This window comes from Myxocyprinus asiaticus, chromosome 22, assembly GCF_019703515.2.
Source record: "Myxocyprinus asiaticus isolate MX2 ecotype Aquarium Trade chromosome 22, UBuf_Myxa_2, whole genome shotgun sequence".
NCBI lineage: Eukaryota > Metazoa > Chordata > Actinopteri > Cypriniformes > Catostomidae > Myxocyprinus > Myxocyprinus asiaticus.
In genome coordinates this window covers 1730001-1746681 of record NC_059365.1, presented here as the reverse complement: position 1 = coordinate 1746681, position 16681 = coordinate 1730001, and the positions used below count along the sequence as shown (strand labels likewise).

The following is a 16681-nucleotide window of genomic DNA, read 5'->3' as shown; positions in this document are numbered from 1 at the left end:
AGGGAACAAAGCTTTTAAAAATTGACTATTTATTTAATAAAAAAAACCTGCATAATCTTTCATCAAAATTTCATACCTTGCTCCACCTCTAAAATGATTATGGTTTTCAGCTGACGTCACAAATATCATATTGAGACACTTTTACAACATTCAGTCAATTTCACATGAATAAAATAGTTTTTTCTTGTTGAATATTCTGTTTCTCTTAAAAATATATCACATTACAGATTTAAATTGGGTTGCAAACTTCTTTTCATGTTGACTTTAAGGTATTTTAAAGAAATAAAATATCCGACTCATTTGTCTTGCTAAAACTCATTTCATAGCTAACATTTTATGTGTCCTAAATACACACGATTAATTCATATTTTCACACTTTTTACAGTTTGATTGGAAATAACGTCCAATAAAAAGTGACATTTCCCTAGATTTTTCTTTGTTTTGTCTCATATCTCATGTTTATCTCAATCATGCTCTTCACCGACACTTTTGTCGACTTGGTTAACAAGTACACTAATATTTGTTAAAACTTGATTAGGGGCAAAATTGCTTTATGTGGTGGAAATGATGCCAAAACTTGAAAAATGTATATAAATTATTTTTACACATTAAATTAGGGATGTCATAAAATATCGATATATCGATTATTGATCGGCACGTTATTTTATCGATATATTTTTGAGGCATCGATATATTAAAACTAGTCGACATTTAAATTAGAAGCCTAATTTGCATGCTTTCCAATTCACTCAGTTGGCCTTCTGTTTAACGGTCTGGCGTAATAGCATTGGGGGACCACAAGAGGGTGATATAACATTTAATTTAATTTTATTTTATTTTTATTTTCTCCCCTTTCCTCCCCAATTTGGAATGCCCAATTCCCAATGCGCTCTAAGTCCTTGTGGTGGCGTAGTGACTCACCTCAATCCGGGTGGCGGAGGATGAATCTCAGTTGCCTCCGCGTCTGAGACAGTCAATCCGCGCATCTTATCACGTGGCTTGTTGAATGCGTTACTGCGGAGACATAGCGCATGTGGAGGCTTCACGCTATTCTCTGCGGCATCCATGCACAACTCACCACGCGCCCCACCAAGAGCGAGAACCACATTATAGTGACCACGAGGAGGTTACCCCATGTGACTCTACCTTCCCTAGCAACCGGGCCAATTTGGTTGCTTAGGAGACCTGGCTGGATTCACTCAGCACGCCCTGGATTCAAACTCACGACTCCAGGTGTGATAGTCAGTGTCAATACTCGCTGAGATACCCAGGCCCTGGTGATATCACATTTACTGAAGCCGGGTCGCAGGTAAGAAAAGCACCGGTAAAATATGTTACCGAAGACGAGCTGATGCGGCGCAGCAGAAAACAGTACAAAGTTACGAAGGTTTTTGTACTTCAAGAATGAACAAAGTGACGTTGATGAGTTTGCAGGTTAGTGTAAGAAACTGGCGCTGCAGAGTTTTGATCCTGAGCGTTGGCAGTGTGTGCGTACCTTTGTAGAAAATAATTGTTACAAATTTCAGAACGCACCATGTCGTCTGCCAGACGCGTCTGGAATGCGACCCCTTTAATTAACCCTTCCACTCACACTTTACCAAAGTTGTGATGAGAAATACTGTATGCTTGAAAAGACAAACACTAATGTGCAATGAGCAGCCTTATTTATATCCGGAAAAAAATCCTGATATATATCGATAATCATTGGGAAAATCCTCCGATTATCGATGCGTGAAAAAGGCATCGATCCCAAGTCTACATTAAATATATATTTTTATTGCCAACATGTGATAATTTGTATTTTTATAATGTATTTTCATAGTTTAATATTTAAAATCTGGGACAAGGATAAAACAGTAAAATATATACATATAATGCATTTGAAAAGAACAAAAAATAAATGATGAAGGCCTGGTACAAAGTTTCCAAGTTTTAATAAAACCTTCATAAACACTGGCGCCAAAAGTTTGGAATAATGTACAGATTTTGCTCTTATGTAAAGAAATTGGTACTTTTATTCAGCAAAGTGGCATTCAACTGATCACAATGTATAGTCAGGACATTAATAATGTGAAAAATTACTATTACAGAACTCCAAAGAGTTCTCATCAAAAAATCCTCCACGTGCAGCAATGACAGCTTTGCAGATCCTTGTTATTCTAGCTGTCAGTTTGTCCAGATACTCAGGTGACCTTTCACCCCACACTTCCTGTAGCACTTGCCATAGATGTGACTGTCTTGTCGGGCACTTCTCACACACCTTACAGTCTAGCTGATCCCACAAAAGCTCAATGGGGTTAAGATCCAGAACACTCTTTTCCAATTATCTGTTGTCCAATGTCTGTGTTTCTTTGCCCACTCTAACCTTTTCTTTTTGTTTTTCTGTTTCAAAAGTGGCTTTTTCTTTGCAATTCTTCCCATAAGGCCTGCACCCCTGAGTCTTCTCTTTACTGTTGTACATGAAACTGGTGTTGAGCGGGTAGAATTCAATGAAGCTGTCAGCTGAGGACATGTGAGGAGTCTATTTCTCAAACTAGAGACTCTGAAGTACTTATCCTCTTGTTTAGTTGTACATCTGGTCTTCCACATCTCTTTCTGTCCTTGTTAGAGTCAGTTGTCCTTTGTCTTTGAAGACTGTAGTGTACACCTTTGAAATCAGTTTTTGGGCAATTTTAAAAAGCATCGTATAGCCTTCATTCCTCAAAACAATGATTGACTGATGAGTTTCTAGAGAAAGCTGTTTCTTTTTTGCCATTTTTGGCCTAATATTGACCTTAAGACATGCCAGTCTATTGCATACTGTGGCAACTCAAAAACAAACACAAAGACAATCTTAAGCTTCATTTAATGAACCAAATAGCTTTCAGCTGTGTTTGATATAATGGCAAGTGATTTTCTAGTACCGAATGATCAATTTATCATGATTACTCAAGGATAAGGTGTTGGAGTGATGGCTGCTGTCTAGATTTGATCAAAAATGACTTTTTTCAAATAGTAATGGTGCTGTTTTTTACATCAGTAATGTCCTGACTATACTTTATGATCAGTTGAATGCCACTTTGGTGAATTAAAGTACCAATTTCCTTCCGAAACAGCAAAATCTGTACATTATTCCAAACTTTTGGCTGCCAGTGTATGCAGTATATATATATATATATATAGTATATATATATATATATATCATACCTATAGGATATAGAAAGTATTTGTAGTTAAACATCATCCACTTGGGACGTGAAATCTAGTACAGCTTTATATATTGAATATATATTTAAATTAGTGCTGTCGATTTACCATGTTAATTCAGTGCAATAAATTATATGAACAATAATGCGTTAAAAAAATTAACACAATTAATCATGTCCCCGGACCGTAATAAGGAAGATTCCTGAGCAATTTCAACCTTGAAGTACCACCTGTTTTCTCCACGGGGCAGTAAGCAAAACTCCAGCTGTATAGGCAACCAGTATTGCCAACTTAGCGACTTTTCAGAACTCAGCGACTTTTATTAAAAAAAGTGCCTAGCGACTTTTTGGACAAACCTTAGCTACCTTCCGTAGAAGAAAGTCGCCAATATTGCCCCGCGAGCGCGTGGTCTTGCTTTCCTGTCCGGACTCGGAGGCACACCTCTCTCTGTGTCTTTTCTGTTCAGTGAGACTGACAGAGAGAGAGGTGAGCAGGCGAGAAGACGGAGCAGCACAATCAGTTGACCGCACGGCAGCTGACATAGATGTGAATGAGCTGCACATGTGCAAACAGCGTTGTCAAGGGCCAATCACGAATCTGTATTGTTTGCTCCCCTTTTGCTTTAAATTTAAAGAGTTTAATTTTATTTTTTGTAAACATGCACATAGTTTTTTTTTTTTTTAAATATGCTCATAGTTTTTATGTAAATATGCACATAGTGGTTTGTTATGGCTGAGCACTGTGTGAGAGAAAAGATAAGAAAGTTTCTGTCGCTTCTAACTTTCTCTCTGAGTGATTGATAAATATAGGGAATTAATAGGGTATTACAGTATGTACGGTAAGCACAGAGAAGCAACCACATGTAAAGGGTGGACACTATACAAAATGCAAATGAGACGCGATGACGTCACAAATATGCTAATTAGCGTATGACGTAATCTAGCGACATTTAACGACTTTTCGAGCAGGCTTTAGCTACTTTCCATTGAAACCAGTTGGCAACACTGTAGGCAACGTGCAGCTTATACAGAGAACAAACAACCCTTCAGCAGACAACACAACACGAGGACGCGTTTTTGCGTTCAAAACACATCTTGATGCAGCACAAATCCGAACGTAGGGATCTCAAGACGTGTTTTTAGTATTAAACTACGTTTAACTTGACACTGCAACCTAAAAATTGTAAGTTTATGACGTAACGCAACCAAAGTGAGATGCTCCAAAAGCATCCGTCTGACGCAGGTGTACACTGACGCATCCTTAGAAAAGCCCTCATTAATAATCTCAGACTGATTGATGAATTCAATTACAAACAGGATTGCTGTGAACTGTAGGCCAATGATTGACTAATGTTCAATAATATGGAAATAAACAATATATATTGGATCTAAAGCCACTTTTTGTATTGTCTTATCAATGCTTAAACTCCTCTGCCACAGTAATGTAATGCATTTTAATTTTTTTAATATATATATATATATATATATATATATATATATATACATAATTTGCAATTATTTAAATATAACTATTTATAATTATTTCATCACTATATATTGAATTATTGTTATTTGAGGGGCTTTCTCTGCAAATATTTATATATGCAATTAATCGGCACACCGTGTATTTATTTTGATTAAACATTTTAATCAGTTGACAGCCCTAATTTAAATACATCATGGTTTGGGATTGTTTTAAATTTGTGAGTCTAAATAAATTCTCTCTTTTTGTGGTTGCATGATTGTTTTCATCAAATGAGCTAAAAATGAGTAAATCAGAGCAGATGGAGAGAGTTTGGCATGAACTATATGAGCATTAGGTTACGTTTATTTGGTTAGTTCTCAAATATGACATTATTTCAGCTCTTGTTTAGTCTATTACCTGTCATGGCGATCAGCTGGGACAGTCTGACGGTCATACTCTTCATCTTTACTTCCAGTCCAGGACGATTTTAAACTCTGCAGACGGAGAGAAAACAACTCAGAACTGACTCGCTTCAAAGCCAAAAGAAACAACTAACTTTAACATTTTTTACAATGTTTCCAAGTGAAAACAGTGAGTTTGTCACAGGAAAGAATATCAAAGAGTTGACGACTGTGTTTCCATAATGTGATGTTGAATTGTCTTGCATATCTGCATGAATATGACCGGAGCGCAGTGTAATAACACACGCCTGACTGCACACAAACAGAAGCATGTTTCACAAACACTTATTGTTGCATTTCTCATTGCACAGCGTTTGCTGGCATCTACAAAGGTCAGGATGAGCACCACAAACAAGAGGTTTGCTCAAATCACTATGAGCAATAGTAACAGTCATGCTTGACTTGGTAAACACCACTAATAAAACCTAATCGCTGATGTAAAAGACTAGCTGAACGTGAAGCAACTATGACCTCACCTGATAAAACTTGATAAATTCTTTCACATTTACGTCAGACTTCAGCAGTACTTCTTTCCAAAAGCCTTAAAGCGTCTACAGGTCACTCATAGAGGTCAGAGGTCAGAAAAGGCCATATCCCACAGGATGTACGAGTGTGTCAGTGAGTGAAGAGAGAGAGAACGAGAGACTAATCGACAGGGTTGTTGTAGGCGGAAATGGACGGATGGATGGAGTGGGGGTGGGGGTGTTTTGGAAGTCTGGAAACAGTTAAAGCCGGATCACACGGTGCAAAATCAGGGTGGGAAAACCAGCGAGGGCGGAAGAACGTATCGCAGAGACGAGGTGGGGGACAGAAAACTGGAGGAGGAATCGTTTGAGGGAGTGGATGGAAAAAAAGAGATATGCATAACTCTGAAGAAATATTCTTAATTCGTAAAAGATGTTTTAGTACCGTGAGCTAATCACAGTTATTTTTAGCCCCAAGACTAAACTCAAACTTCTCAGAGTTGCTTAATGAATAAACGTCCTGCCCTAATAAACTTACTTATTCTACCTTCAATATTCACTATTTGTTATTCATGAAAGAACTCAATGCAGACACTTCTAGCTACCTAAGCTCGATTTGCTACATGAGCGCAATTCAAAGGTTTTTGAGAAGTTACAGACATTACATTAGAAATTAGCATAATTAATTCTGATTCAAAGTAATGTCCAGCATCATCCAATCACTGCCAACCATGTTATCATTGTCCCATGTCTGTCAAACATGTTGAGTGATCCAAACATCATCTGCAGCCTGAAACTGAACTTTAAATAGGAAGTTTGGATTGAATGCACTTAGCTAATAAGATCGCTATAGGATGCTCCCTTGCTCCCTATTTAGTGAATGACTTCTGGCACCAACAATCATGCCGTGGCCCAAATCACTGAGATCAAATTTTTTCCCCATTCTGATGGTTGATGTGAACACTAACTGAAGCTCCTGACCCGTATCTGCATGATTTTATGCACTGCACTGCTGCCACATGATTGGCTGATTAGTTAATCACATGGATGATTGTTGGTGCCAGAGTATTGAGTATTTCTGTAACTGCTGATCTCCTGGGATTTTCACACACAACAGTCTCTAGAATTTACTCAGAATGGTGCCAAAAACAAAAAACATCCAGTGAGCGGCAGTTCTGCGGACGGAAACGTCTTGTTGATGAGAGAGGTCAACAGAGAATGGCCAGACTGGTTTGAAGTGACAAAGTCTACGGTAATTCAGATAACTGCTCTGTACTTTATCACTGCTATTCTGAGATGCAGGTTGGCGCTGTTATGGTGGCACGAGGAGGACCTACACAATATTAGGCAGGTGGTTTTAATGTTGTGGCTGATTGGTGTAGTTCAACTATGGTTACTTTAGTAAAACTGTTGTTAATTTTTTGTAGGGGATGGATAAAGCTATTGTGAGGGAACCCAAAATAATTGTGAGGGATTATTTAAGGGACTCAACTGGCCTTAGTATTTGTTAACTCCTACGTTTTACTCTTGGGTCCAATGCAATTTAATGCAAACAAAAGCTAAGTCTATACTGAAAGCATTTTCATTCAATAAAAAGATATTGTCCTTTTGTGCCTTTTAAAAGTATTAGCACCATCCCACAGGAGCAATCAAAATCAAACATCCCACACAAATCCAGCTACATGCCCCATAAGGGCTGTCCCTTGTTCTTAATATACTGCTAAATGTAGAATATAGTTCATAAAACACTGTTGGTCCCTCAGGAGCATCGTACAGAAGAGAGCAGGCAGTCGCGAGTGCTTGCTTTAGGAGGAGATTTTCCCATTTGTATTCCCAGAAAACAATCTGTAACTTTCTCATGATCTCTGATACACAGGGGACGCGTCCAAGTGGCCCGGGACCCAGGAGTCATGTTTACCCTTAGGAACACAATGCAGGACGCTCACTGCGGTTTTGTGCAATATGCAACTGTAGATATTTATCCATATAAACATTCTTTCATCATTTACTCACTCTCATATTGTTCCAACCCTGTATGATTTTCTTACTTCTGTGGAACACAAAATTAGACACTGCAGAATGTTCACGCTGCTCTTTTCCATCCAATGAAAGTGAATGGGGACAGATGCTTTCAAGCTCTATAAATCAGGGATTAGAAACAAAATGTTTTCATTTCGGTTCAGTCTGAGCAGAAACAGTATTTTTAGGGGCCGAGCACCGAAGGTACATAGGCACCTATTGTATCCGTTAGTTCTTCTTCTGTCATGATATCTATGGTGGCCCATAGAACCCTTAGGAGGAAAGTTGTGAAATTTGGCACACTGATAGAGCATCATATGAAATGTAACTGAGCCACATTTGGGGTCTCTATCTCAAACCCTCTAGCGCCACCAACAGTTCAAAATTTCACTCACATTTCGACCGATAACTTTTGAACCGTAAGTTTAAGAAATAAATGTATTTTTCCCTGCGATTCCTTGGCTTATGCCACACAAGGAAATAAGATGTCGATTTTTAGCTCTGCCCACTCATTTTCCCGCCATTTTGAACTATTTCCGAACTCGTCCTAGACCATATGTCCGATGTGCACGAAAACTGACGTGTATCATCTAGGGACACTGCTGACAAAAAGTTGTATAAATCTTTTTGATTAACCAAACTGTTTTCGAATAACACATAACTCAAAAATGGACTTGAGGCAGTATCTTGCCAATGCTTTAGCGTATTGACACAAAACTTGGTATATATCATCACAAGCATGACCTGAGGGTACCTGCACAGTTTCGACACAGTGCCACCTGGTGGTCAAGAGATATGAAACATTGCCAACTTTTGAACAGTTTGGCGTAAAATCACGAGACTGGTCTCTTTAGATTCCTTGGGGCATAATGAGTCGAACGATACCCCATTTTCCTATGACGGGCATATTGGGGTTCTGCCATTTTTAATTTAGTTGTAAAATGTTGTATTTTACGAATGCATTACAGTATCACTACAAAACATAATTAGTATGTATCATCGGCACCATGCCTTGAGGGTGCCTATAAAATTTGGGGCCAGTGCCACCTTGTGGTCAAAATTTATAACAAAATGTACAAAAAAGCTAATAACTTTTGCTAATTTTGTCCAATTGCTGGCCTCATTGTGTTCTTTATGTCGTACAGAATCCATTGATTTACATTTTCCATAGTTGGCTATTTTATCTGTTCACCATTTTGAATTTCGATTTCCTCCTAGACCGTTTGTCCGATCATCACCAAATTTGGCACAGATCATCTTGAGACCATGCTGGAAAAAGTTGTATAAAGCTTTTTGATATCTCACACTGTTGTTGTATAACGTTTCAACACATTCGACAGTGAGCACGCCAAAATAGACATGAGGCTATATCTTTGCTATATTGGTATATGCCATAGCCATCATGGCTAAAGGGTACCTGCACAGTTTCGGCACAGTGCCACCTAGTGGTTGCTATTTTTACTTAAAACTTAAGGCTAAAATGAACTTAGCAATTCCAAACGTAATAACTGACCTCATGATCATATCCTGAGATATTACATGCAGTTTCAGGATGGCTCCACCTAGTGGTCAAAATTCATGTGAAATTGCTATATCTACATATAACCATCAAACTACTATGATTTCGGTCTCACTGGATAATCTGGCAATGTTTGCTTTACTGCTTACTCTGCTGCTTAAGTGCTCTGCCCCAATAATCGCTGCTTGCATCTATATTTTGTTTTGCTTTCCAAGCTGGTCTGGAAAAACAAACCCAAAATCAGGGACTTGCCTTACCAAAATAAGTGAAAACAAGTGAATTAGTATAAAAAATCATAACAAGCATAGTATACAGTACAATAGCCTATATAAAATAACTTATTTTCAATAAATATGTCCTTAATATTTAAATATATATCCCCAAAATAATATAAATATTTAGTTACTGTTGCTACCTGACAAAAATCAAATTATATATATTTTTAAAGGTTTTCTTCCAGGCGGTTGCTCTGTGCACAAGCAAACATTTGAGAAAGAAAGTGATTAGACTACTACAAATCATTTCAAAAGATATTGCAACTAAATAATAACATTAAAATAAAATGACAAAAAGTACCATTAAATACTTGGAATATAGCATATGAGTTATATGGACTACATTTACATGTATGATACTTTTACTGTGTTTCTGTCTTGTTTGGAATTTAACATCATCCATTCTTCTTTACTTTCACTGTATGGCAAAGAACAGCTTGATCATCTTCTTTAGTGTTCCAGAGAAGAAAAACATAAAGAAAATAATACTGGTTTGGAACAACTTGAGGGTGAGTAAATTATGACAGATTTTACATTTTTGGGTCAACTTTCTTCAAAAGCCATTTGAGAAGACACACAAGAACCACAGAGAGAATCTAACAGTCCACATACATAAAAATATGCACTTTTAAAGTTCAGAACAATCAGGTTTGTGAGTTGCATTTACTTGGAATGTGCTGAATCCTCTAGAAGTTGCTTTGAGACCAAAAGCACCAGTAAAAACACATGAATACGGTGGAATATTTCGCTGCCAAGCTGCACTGCAATGAAAAGAGCTTTAAATAAAACCCTTTCAGGGAGAGAGAGAGAGAGAGAGAGAGAGAGAGAGAAAGAGAGAGAGAGAGAGAGACTGGCTTAAAAACAGAGAAAGTGAGAAAGAAAACAGAATATGAAGGACTAAAGAACAGTAGCTCAGGAGGGAAAGAAAGAGGCTCAGAATTTAACTGACATTCGCGTCAGAGCAGCTCTTTTTCATGCAAACGTCTGTCTGGACTCGAGAAAAGCTTCACAATGGTAAATCTGCGTCAGAGAGAGTGGAGATTCATTACTGCACTGAAAAGACCTCATGAACAAACAATTAAAATAAAGAAAACTAAGAACATCTACAGTATATGCTGTAAAGTAAGCCAACCACTGATGACATCATGAGTTAATTATAAAATCAAAATCAATATTATATCAAAAACATGATTTTTTTTTTTAAAGTAATTTTAATTTCTCCTATTCATAAGTTTGGTTGCTAGGTGGTTGCTACGGTGTTCTGAGTGGTCGCTAGGGTGTTGTTGTGCTTGCTAGGGTATTCAGAGTGGTTGCTAGGGTGTTCTGTCCAGACGTTTGGGGCATTGCTAAGTGGTATCTAGGATGTTCTAAGTGGTTGCTAGGGTGTTACTGTGCTTGCTAGGTGGTTCCTAGGGTGTTCTGGCTGGTTGGGCATTGCTAAGTTGTTGCTGGGTTTGCTAGGTGGTTCCTAGGGTGTTCTGGTTTGTTGTTTGGGCATTGCTAAGTGGCTTCTAGAGTGTTGCTGGGTTTTCTAGGTGGCTCCTAGGCTGTTTTGGCTGGTTGTTTGGGCATTGCTAAGTGGTTGCTAGGATGTTCTGAGTGGTTGCTAGGGTGTTGCTGGGCTTGCTATGTGGTTCCTAGGGTGTTTTGGCTGATTGATTGGGCATTGCTAAGTGGTTGCTAGGGTGTTGGTGGGTTTGCTAGGTGATTCCTAGGGTGTTCTGGCTGGTTGTTTGTGCATTGCTAAGTGGTTGCTAGGTTGTTGCTGGGTTTGCTAGGTGGTTTCTAGGTTGTTGTTTTTTTGGCTGGTTGTTTGGGCATTGCTAAGTGGTTGCTAGGGTGTTTTGAGTTGTTGCTGGTCTTGCTAAATGGTTCCTATGGTGTTCTGGCTGGTTACTAGCACATTGTTTAGTGGTTGCTAGGCTGTTATGAATGGTTGCAAGGGATAGTGTGTTGCTGTGCTTGCTAGGTGGTTTCTATAATGTTCTAGCAGATCATTTGGGCATTGATAGATGGTTGCTAGGACATTGCAAAGTGGTTTATAGTGTGTTCTGAGTGGTTGCTAGGTGGTTCCTAGGGTGTTCTGGCTGGTTGTTTGGGCATTGATAAGTGGTTGCTAAGGTGTTCTGAGTGCTTTCTAGGTGGTTCCTAGGGTGTTCTAGCTGGTCGTTTGGGCATTGCTGGGTAAAGCTAGGGTGTTCTGAGTGGTTGCTAGGTGGATCCAAGGGTGTTCTTACTGATGGTTTGGGTGTTGCTAGGTGGTTGCTAGAGTGTTCTGAGTGGTTGCTAGGTGGTTCCTTGGGTGTTTTGGTTGTTTGTTTGAGTGTTGCTAAATGGTTGCTAGTGTGTTTTGGGTTTTTGCGAGGCTGTAGCTGGGTATGGATGTTGAGGTCACTGAGTGTGTCTTTAGAGTTTGCTGTGCTTATATGTTTGTGTGTGTTGTGATGGGAACGTTGTGCTCGTCTGACCTCTCCCAGCATCCCGATCTCTTGCTAACACTCTCAAATGTGTCATTTCGTGACACAGAAGCTGTATCCCAGAATTCCCACCAGCTGTCAAACAGCTTCCGCACAGACCGCCGTCCCGGCACCTATATAAACTTCCCGAGTGTCTCGTCTCCGCAGGGATTATCTTCATACGCGACAGCGGGAGACAGTTTGAGGGGAAAAAAATAACTGCTGAACCAAAACTGCTATAGAGCGCGGACTCCTGGGAAACAGCCTTAAAAGAAAAGTGGACAAGGGAAAACAAAGATACTGAAAAAAGAAACAATTTTAGATGTTGTTCTTTGCGTTGAGCTAGAGGGCCTCCCGTTTCCTGTGTGCGTTCGGAAACATGTGTGTGGATTTAGTGTGGGTGTGTGAGAGAAACACAGACCACCAACACCAGGAATAAAACACACACACATGAATAGTACTCTCCGAAAATCCCCCTCGGACAACCAAAGCGCCTTAAATGTTGCAAAATACACTGCGTGTCCGCGGCTGTCCCCTTTGTGTGGCGATGACGAATCCCATTCCCAACTTGCACACAACCGCAGTCAGGAGTTTCACAAATGAAATCTCTTTAAAGCTAAAATGTGTCCTTTTTTACTACTTTTTTTCTATCTCAGCTTAACTATATTGCTATTCTGTCAACTATACTCTAAGTTTATTAGTTGATTCACCCCAAAAGTGTGTTTGTTTTAGCATTCCGACCAACCCGACACAGCAACAATGGCATGGGGCGGGACTATCTGTTTGTCCAACCAATGTCAGACGGGGGACGTGTTCAAGGAAACAATCGTTATTTTAGCAATTCTAGAATTTTAGGAAAAACATCTGAGGCCACGTTCACACTAATACGTTTTTCTTTGAAGATACATTGATTTAGCTATATTTACGCCTCTCATTCACACTAGAACGGTGTTTTGAAAACACTTTCCATTACTGCATACTTTAAAAAACAATGAGGGTAGGAAACTGAAAATGGAGTTCTCAAACAAAAATGGAATACTCTGGATGTGGCCTTGTCTTGTCACATATTCGTAGAGCTCGTAGTTACAATCTAAAAACTCTGAATTCTATGAATGCTCCTTGACATCACCTTTTGTCCAGTTGGAATTACTGTTATTACTAGATGACAATTTATAAATTCTACTCGAAGCTAGCCACATCCACATAAATACGTTTTCGTTTAAAAACGCTTTTATTTCCCTACGTTTACGCCTCTCATCAACACAGGAACGCCATTTTTCCCTCACCGAAAATGGAGCATTTCCAAAATGCTCTTCATTACAGAATACTTTGGAATACGTTGACATTAGAAAACTGAAAACGGAGTTCTCAAATGAAAACAGATTAGTGTTTATGGGGCCTGAGACAAATGGTGCTTTCACATCATTTCGGAATTACCGCAATTACGAGATTCTGACTTGTAAAAACCATTCACGTCTTCGTAGAACTCAAAATTACAAGTTTGTAAACTCAAAATTTTATGAAAGCTCTGACTTGACATCAGCTTTTTCTGCATTCATGTCCTGTCCGAATTACTGTAATAACAAGATGATAATTCGGAGATTCTACTCTGAGCTGTTCACATTCACACTAATAAGTTTTCGTTTGAAGAAGCACTGATTTTGCTATGTTAATGCCTCTCATTCACACTAGAACTGTATTTTGAAAACGCTCTCCATTGCCACATACTTTGGAAAATAAAGAAGTTAGGAAAGTGAAAATGGAGTTCTCAAATGAAAATGAAATACTGTGGATGTGGCCTTGTCATGTGGGAATTAACATAATTACTAGATTCCAACTTTTAAAAACCATCACTTCTTTGTAGAACTCGTAGTTACAATCTAAAAACTCTGAATTCTATGAATCTCCTTGACATCAACTTTTGCTCCATTCATGTCCAGTTGGAATTACTGTAATTACAAGATGACAATTTGTAAATTCTACACAAAGCTAGCCACATCCACACAAATATATTTTTGTATGAAAATGCATTTATTTCTCTACGTTTACGCCTCTCGTCCACACAGGAACGCCACTTTACCTCCAACGAAAACGGAGCGTTTCCAAAACGCTCTACATTACTGCATACTTTGGAAGATGATGTCGTTAGAAAACTGAAGACAAATACATTTCCATTCTCAAATTATTAGTGTGCATGTGGCCTGAGACAAATGGTGCATTCATATCACGTCAGAATTACCGTAATTACGAGATGACAGTTCAGAGATTCTACTCTGAGCTGTTCACATTCACACTGATATATTTTCTTTGGAAAACACATTGATTTTGCTATGTTTACGCCTCTCATCAACACAGGAATGGCATTTTCTGACTTTTAAAGACCGTTCACCTCTGTAGAACTCGTAATTAAGTTGTAAACTTGTAATTCGAAGAAAGTTCTGACTTGACAGTGGTGACATCATATAAAAAGAACCAATATGGCAGCGGCCTCAACAGTTAAAGGTAGTTAAACACATTTTTGTTTAATATGTAATTTTATTATAGATAGCTACCTGGAATGCTAACTTTATTCTAGGGAATTAATAAATTAAAGTAGTAATTAAATATTTTACTATCATCAACAACAAAGCCACACGAGGATTTGTTTTGCCGTTATGAGCATTTTCCATAGAAACAATTAATTTCTCAGTCCGAGAATGTAATCAGTTCTGATACGAATTTATGAGTATTCATCTCGTAATTACAATAATTCCGACGGGACGTGAACTCAGCAAAAGTTGATGCTTAAATAAAACATAACTGAGAACTTCATTTAGTCTATTGAGATTTTGTAATGAGCAATAGCGAGACAAACAGACCCAAGAGCAGAGGAACAGTTCAAAGGATAACAACAAATATGAGCAGTCACTGAGTTGTGGAATGTCGAAGATCCCGGCACCGGCTACAGCAGCGGGAAGCGATCTCCAATAAGTGTGAGTGCCGTGGCTGCACAAGGGGCAATCCGTGAAAAGTGTGTTCGTAGGATGAGTGTGTGCATTGTGGAAGTCAGGAATAGATTAGTAGAATCTTCTGTTGAAGCTTAGTGAGGTGCAGAACAACGCCCAGCTGAGATGAGCAATTTTTTCCCGACACGCGGGCAGAGACAAGGTATCCTCCGTGGAAGACCAGCTGACACGCAGCAAAATTGGAAGGCAATCACACACCCGACACGCGGGCAACCAACAGATACATGAGACAGGACCAACTAGGCAGAGAGAGTGAGGTTAGTTACTCAACATCATACAACAATCTAGCAAAGATACTGGGAAAACAAAGGGCTTAAGAAGGGAGTGAATTAGAGGAGAACAGGTGTTGCTCGGCACGCTAATCAGTGGCATGATCAGCGTTCCCCCGAGAGACTCAGCCGCATTTCTGACCAGCACATAAACATACGGCGCTCTAATGGTCTTCAACAGCACTTCCTGTTCAGAGCTGATGGGCGTTCTGCAAACTCTTGGTGAACATTGGCAGTAAATCTCGCAGAGAGAGGACTCAGCCCGAACCATTCATCACATTTAAATGCACAGTACAAAAGGTTCACAGGCTCTTATCGCTAGTTAAGAAAGAAACAGTGTGCTCTCGGGCAAATCCACAGATGGTTATCGGTCTGTAGGGCATCCAACTTCTACACACCCTCTCTCATCTTGTCTTCCTGTACTCGCTTAACGTTTATTAAAGGTGGCCGCTGATTTCGGTTCAGCCCCCCCAGAGTCAAACTTCTGGCACAGACTGTGGGAAAACTGATCCAATGTGTCCTTGTTAAAATAAACGTTTGTCTTTTTCAATCCCTTTTTTCCCCTGGGACGAGGAGACAGTGCTCTCTATCCAACACAACCCCCCTTCAACTACGTCAGGGACATCAAAACATTTCCGAATCTTCACTCCATACCCGGAGAAAAACGTTATTGCTCAGAGGTTGCTCTTTCATGGCTCAGAAGAGCAACAGTAATGGAGTTCTCAGTTACTTTTCGGTTAACTTTGTCTCAGATGTTTGTCTCCTACAACATCTTAGGAGAAATAAGACACAAATGAGTCAATTGTTGTCATACAGTAAGAGTATCAAGCCAAGGAGAACTGGACAAGACATGTTTGAGTTCATATTGAGATCTCTGACTTTTGATTGCAGACTTTGGTGTCTTAAAATCTGGAGACAGATGTGAGATTTCTGGAGTAGAAACATCTGAGAAGCAGGAGACTTCAGCTAGTCTCTATTTGGTATCAATCTAACATTAAGATCTTTTGCATCTGTAATGTGAAGCAGAGACATTAATGGTTGAATTTTATAGTCAATCACTGCCACACAAAAGCACTTACAGCATTCTATCTGTTATGGTCTTATGCTACAAGTTATGACATCACTTTGGCAGATATGACATGTTAAATGTCTTTCATTAGTTTTACGTGTTTTAAACAACATTATACACCTTGAGAACATGCCTTAAAAACATGTGTGATTAAAACAAGCTGCAAGGTGAGAATAAAAATAAAACATTCCAAACATACAGTTTCCCACAACAACAACGCCCATTTATCTTTCTTTCTTTCTTTCTTTCTTTCCTTTTCTGTCGTTTATTCTTTTTCTTTCTTTTTCTTTCTTTCTTTCTTTCTTTCTTTCCTTTTCTGTCATTCATTCTCTTTATCTTTATTTCATTATCTTTCTTTCTTTCTTTCTTTCCTTTCTTTCTTTCTTTCTTTCATTCTTTTTCTCCTTTTCTATCTTTCATTCTCTTTATCTTTCATTATCTTTCTTTCCTTTCTTTCTTTCTTTCCTTTCTTTCTTTCTTTCATTCTTTTTCTC

At 38.8% G+C, this 16681-nt stretch overlaps 1 protein-coding gene across 1 annotated transcript in view; it reads right to left on the bottom strand.

Moving 5' to 3' along the window:
- The window catches only part of pdgfrb (platelet-derived growth factor receptor, beta polypeptide), a 68592-nt gene that overhangs the window by 34123 nt on the left and 17788 nt on the right, over positions 1 to 16681 (bottom strand). Inside the window, exon 4 of the mRNA XM_051650515.1 lies at positions 5068 to 5144. Within this exon, the coding sequence (XP_051506475.1) occupies positions 5068 to 5113 (46 nt within the window). The 5' untranslated portion in view covers positions 5114 to 5144. The remainder of the gene's footprint in view (positions 1 to 5067; positions 5145 to 16681) is intronic.